The sequence below is a fragment of the Liolophura sinensis genome, chromosome 3, assembly GCF_032854445.1.
Source record: "Liolophura sinensis isolate JHLJ2023 chromosome 3, CUHK_Ljap_v2, whole genome shotgun sequence".
Classification (NCBI taxonomy): Eukaryota; Metazoa; Mollusca; class Polyplacophora; order Chitonida; family Chitonidae; genus Liolophura; species Liolophura sinensis.
This window is the reverse complement of record NC_088297.1, coordinates 539,169-545,168: the sequence shown is the minus strand read 5'-3', so window position 1 is coordinate 545,168 and position 6,000 is coordinate 539,169. Positions and strand designations below refer to the sequence as shown.

The window sequence follows — 6,000 nt, the reverse complement described above, 5'->3', positions numbered from 1 at the left end:
GACATGTGTACTGCCCAGGTGAGAGATGGCAATGATAACCCATACTAATTGTATGCCTGACATGGGTACTGCCCAGGTGAGAGATGGCAATGATAACCCATAGGAATTGTATGCCTGACATGGGTACTGCCCAGGTGAGAGATGGCAATGATAACCCATAGGAATTGTATGCCTGACATGGGTACTGCCCAGGTGAGAGATGGCAATGATAACCCATAGGAATTGTATGCCTGACATGTGTACTGCCCAGGTGAGAGATGGCAGTGATAACCCATAGGAATTGTATGCCTGACATGTGTACTGCCCAGGTGAGAGATGGCAGTGATAACCCATAGGAATTGTATGCCTGACATGTGTACTGCCCAGGTGAGAGATGGCAATGATAACCCATAGGAATTGTATGCCTGACATGGGTACTGCCCAGGTGAGAGATGGCAGTGATAACCCATAGGAATTGTATGCCTGACATGGGTACTGCCCAGGTGAGAGATGGCAGTGATAACCCATAGGAATAGTATGCCTGACGTGTACTGCCCAGGTGAGAGATGGCAATGATAACACATAGGAATTGTATGCCTGACATGTGTACTGCCCAGGTGAGAGATGGCAATGATAACACATAGGAATTGTATGCCTGACATGTGTACTGCCCAGGTGAGAGATGGCAATGATAACACATAGGAATTGTATGCCTGACATGGGTACTGCCCAGGTGAGAGATGGCAATGATAACACATAGGAATTGTATGCCTGACATGTGTACTGCCCAGGTGAGAGATGGCAATGATAACCCATAGGAATTGTATGCCTGACATGGGTACTGCCCAGGTGAGAGATGGCAATGATAACACATAGGAATTGTATGCCTGACATGTGTACTGCCCAGGTGAGAGATGGCAATGATAACCCATAGGAATTGTATGCCTGACATGTGTACTGCCCAGGTGAGAGATGGCAATGATAACCCATAGGAATTGTATGCCTGACATGGGTACTGCCCAGGTGAGAGATGGCAATGATAACCCATAGGAATAGTATGCCTGACATGTGTACTGCCCAGGTGAGAGATGGCAATGATAACCCATAGGAATAGTATGCCTGACATGGGTACTGCCCAGGTGAGAGATGGCAATGATAACCCATAGGAATTGTATGCCTGACATGGGTACTGCCCAGGTGAGAGATGGCAGTGATAACCCATAGGAATTGTATGCCTGACATGTGTACTGCCCAGGTGAGAGATGGCAATGATAACCCATAGGAATTGTATGCCTGACATGGGTACTGCCCAGGTGAGAGATGGCAATGATAACCCATAGGAATTGTATGCCTGACATGTGTACTGCCCAGGTGAGAGATAGCAATGATAACCCATAGGAATTGTATGCCTGACATGTGTACTGCCCAGGTGAGAGATGGCAATGATAACCCATAGGAATAGTATGCCTGACATGTGTACTGCCCAGGTGAGAGATGGCAATGATAACCCATAGGAATTGTATGCCTGACATGGGTACTGCCCAGGTGAGAGATGGCAATGATAACCCATAGGAATTGTATGCCTGACGTGTGTACTGCCCAGGTGAGAGATGGCAATGATAACACATAGGAATTGTATGCCTGACGTGTGTACTGCCCAGGTGAGAGATGGCAATGATAACCCATAGGAATTGTATGCCTGACATGGGTACTGCCCAGGTGAGAGATGGCAATGATAACCCATAGGAATTGTATGCCTGACATGGGTACTGCCCAGGTGAGAGATGGCAATGATAACACATAGGAATTGTATGCCTGACGTGGGTACTGCCCAGGTGAGAGATGGCAATGATAACCCATAGGAATTGTATGCCTGACGTGTGTACTGCCCAGGTGAGAGATGGCAATGATAACCCATAGGAATTGTATGCCTGACATGTGTACTGCCCAGGTGAGAGATGGCAATGATAACCCATAGGAATAGTATGCCTGACATGTGTACTGCCCAGGTGAGAGATGGCAATGATAACCCATAGGAATTGTATGCCTGACATGTGTACTGCCCAGGTGAGAGATGGCAATGATAACCCATAGGAATTGTATGCCTGACATGGGTACTGCCCAGGTGAGAGATGGCAATGATAACCCATAGGAATTGTATGCCTGACATGTGTACTGCCCAGGTGAGAGATGGCAATGATAACCCATAGGAATTGTATGCCTGACATGTGTACTGCCCAGGTGAGAGATGGCAATGATAACCCATAGGAATTGTATGCCTGACATGTGTACTGCCCAGGTGAGAGATGGCAATGTTAACCCATAGGAATTGTATGCCTGACATGTGTACTGCCCAGGTGAGAGATGGCAATGATAACCCATAGGAATAGTAGGCCTGACGTGTACTGCCCAGGTGAGAGATGGCAATGATAACACATAGGAATTGTATGCCTGACATGTGTACTGCCCAGGTGAAAGATGGCAATGATAACCCATAGGAATAGTATGCCTGACGTGTACTGCCCAGGTGAGAGATGGCAGTGATAACCCATAGGAATTGTATGCCTGACATGGGTACTGCCCAGGTGAGAGATGGCAATGATAACCCATAGGAATTTTATGCCTGACATGTGTACTGCCCAGGTGAGAGATGGCAATGATAACCCATAGGAATAGTATGCCTGACATGGGTACTGCCCAGGTGAGAGATGGCAATGATAACCCATAGGAATTGTATGCCTGACATGTGTACTGCCCAGGTGAGAGATTGCAATGATAACCCATAGGAATTGTATGCCTGACATGGGTACTGCCCAGGTGAGAGATGGCAATGATATTCCATAGGAATTGTATGCCTGACATGTGTACTGCCCAAATGAGATGGCAATGATAACCCATAGGAATTGTATGCCTGACATGTGTATTGCCCAGGTGAGAGATTGCAATGATAACCCATAGGAATTGTATGCCTGACATGTGTACTGCCCAGGTGAGAGATGGCAATGATAACCCATACGAATTGTATGTCTGACATGTGTATCGCCCAGGTGAGAGATAGCAATGATAACCCATCGCAATGATAACCCATAGGACCTGAATTGTAAACTGGGTCATCATTTCCACCTTTCATGAGAGTAATTTGGTAAATGACCTAAACTTTTGCACATGAGTTGGGAGCAAGATGACACATGAGAGTGAGCCCCTCCCCCTTCAGTTTTATTACCCTGCATGGCACTGGCAGCTCTGGTTGCTAATCCTTGCCATGTGGGGTGAAGTCACTGACAGTGAGGTGTGCAGGTCTCCCGACTAGTAGACCTACATGTACATCTCTCAATATGCCCATGGGTGAAATCGAAGAAAGTATTAAGACAGGTGATGTCTATTACAAACCTTTAAATTCCAAACACTGTCCGAAAGCATGATCACACCAAACAAAGAATGTTGCATGCAGAATGTTCACTGTAGATGAACCGATTATTTGGGTTAGGCCTACATGTACGTGGAAGTCACCTCACGCTGTTATCTGGTGACAGCTTGTCTACTGAGATCCCTCATTATGGAACAAATATGTGTACAAATGTATTTTAGCTAAAAACAAATTTAACTGATAAATATCTGTCATCGGCTTCCCGTGTCCATGTTATTCCAGTTTAGAATGTCAGTCCACACGCACATTTTGTTTCTTGACAGCCGGAACTGTCCTGTTGCGGAAGAATTCCCTTTCCCACATTTTCATATACCATGAACCTCCCATTAAACAGAAAACGTACTTAATTTTCCCCCTTTTTGGTAGCACCTTGTGCGAGTCTGGCTTATCGGGAGACAGGCCAGCAACAGATAAGATTATTGTTTTGCCTTTGGCGAGCAAAAATCACGTGATCGAAGAGTATGCACGATTTTGAGTCCTGTGATTGTAAGTGGTTTGTGTCTACTTGCAGATAAAACCAATCTGTATGACTCAATTTTCATCTGAGGGAACTGGATTAAATATTATGTAAATTAAGAATTCATTTTTACGAAATATAGGCGGAAGTTGACAGCCTTTCAATTTACGCCAGAATGAACAGTAAATGTTTAGCTGCAGTGTCACACACACACACGTGTGTACGTGTCGCTTTTATCGCAATATGACATCTTCGTCTAGTCTGCTGGTAGACCTAGATGGCAAGTATGGATGCACAGGGTGCTAAATTCTGCTGCAGCTTAGTATACAGAGAGCCCTGCAGTTTAACACTCCACATGTGTAAAGGTAGTCATTCTCCACAGTTTTCTCCCAAATTCCCATTCATCCCAAAATATTGATAATAAGGCAATCAACCTGTGACAAAGCGCATGTACTAAAATCAGTATGCTTAAAACGGAGAAAAACGTGAACTGTTGGTGGTAGGAGCACAGACTAACTGCTCAGTGAAACATGAACTGTTGGTGGTAGGAGCACAGACTAGCTGCTCAGTGAAGCATGAATTGTTGGTGGCAGGAGCATAAACTAACTGCTCAGTGAAGCGTGAACTGTTGGTGGTAGGAGCACAGATTAACTGCTCAGTGAAGCATGAGCTTGTTTATTACATTCTTGAACTGTCAGTATAATCCCCTGACCACCCCTGATGCTCTCCCTCGGCGCCCTGTCAGTAAGAACCACAGTGAATCCTGGGACACACTTTCCGAGTCCCAGGACGAAACTTTAGGCCAGTCAAGTCACTGTATTTATGGTAATTAACCTTCAGCATATTCACTGCACAATAATTTATTCATTATTTGTATTTTGACATTACGAGGATTTTGAATAATTGAGCATTTTATCACACCATGTGATGTACAATGCAGAAATGGTAAAATCTTGCATTAGGAAGTCACACTGCTTAGTTCTGATTGCGATATCAAATGTTTTTCTGAGTGTGAAATATCAAGGTGTAATAAGAGAAGTGATGCCTTGTGTTGTTCCTTCACATATGTACATTGTGTGGTCAGTCTGTCCTCCTTGCCTCACACGTTGACCTTCCTGTTACAGCCGCCAGACAGAACCAGCCTCCTGTGGCCATAATAAAGCCAAAGTCTCAGTCTGTAGTTCTCCCGAAGTCCCCAATTTTAGATGGCTCAGGTAAGTGAGAAGCCAAGATACTGTGTGTATGGGTGCATGTATTCTGATTGGATGAGGTGAAAACCACAGATAAATGAGTAGCTCAGTCTGTGTTGTGTAGCTAACTTCTTTTCTGAAGTTATAATTATGCTATCCTTATCAGTCATGTTACCTTCTGTATTATGTTTGGGTTGTGACAGGCAGTATAGACGATAAGATTATGAGCTGTCAGACAATACAGATGATTGTCAGCTGACAGGTAGTACAGATGATTGTCAGCTGACAGACAGTACAGGTGATTATTAGCTGACAGACAGTACAGATGATTTTTCAGCTGACAGGCAGTACAGACGGTAAGATCGTGAGGTGTCAGACAGTACAGACAGTGATGATAAGATCGTGAGCTATCGGTGAGAGGTGTCAGATGTTACATTTGGTATTCTGTTTGGTTTGAGACAGACATTAGAGATGATGATAAGATCGTCAGCTACCAGTGGGAGGAGATGTCAGATGTTACATTTGATATTCTGTTTGATTTGTGGCAGACAGCTCAGATGATGATAAGATCGTCAGCTATCAGTGGGAGGAGGTGTCAGATGTTACATGTGATATTCTGTTTGGTTTGTGACAGACAGCACAGATGATGATAAAATCGTCAGCTACCAGTGGGAGGAGATGTCAGATGTTACATTTGATATTCTGTTTGATTTGTGGCAGACAGCTCAGATGATGATAAGATCGTCAGCTATCAGTGGGAGGAGGTGTCAGATGTTACATTTGATATTCTGGTTGTTTTATGACAGACAGCACAGATGATGATAAAATCGTCAGCTATCAGTGGGAGGAGATGTCAGATGTTACATTTGATATTCTATTTGGTTTGTGACAGATAGTACAGATGATGATAAGATCGTCAGCTATCAGTGGGAGGAGGTGTCAGATGT

General features: G+C 44.4%; 1 protein-coding gene across 1 annotated transcript in view; it reads left to right on the top strand.

Annotated features, from left to right (window-relative positions):
• The window catches only part of LOC135463920 (dyslexia-associated protein KIAA0319-like protein), a 54,947-nt gene that overhangs the window by 29,711 nt on the left and 19,236 nt on the right, over nt 1-6,000 (top strand). The window contains exon 11 of the mRNA XM_064741385.1: nt 4,988-5,077. Coding sequence (XP_064597455.1) covers nt 4,988-5,077 — 90 coding nt within the window. The remainder of the gene's footprint in view (nt 1-4,987; nt 5,078-6,000) is intronic.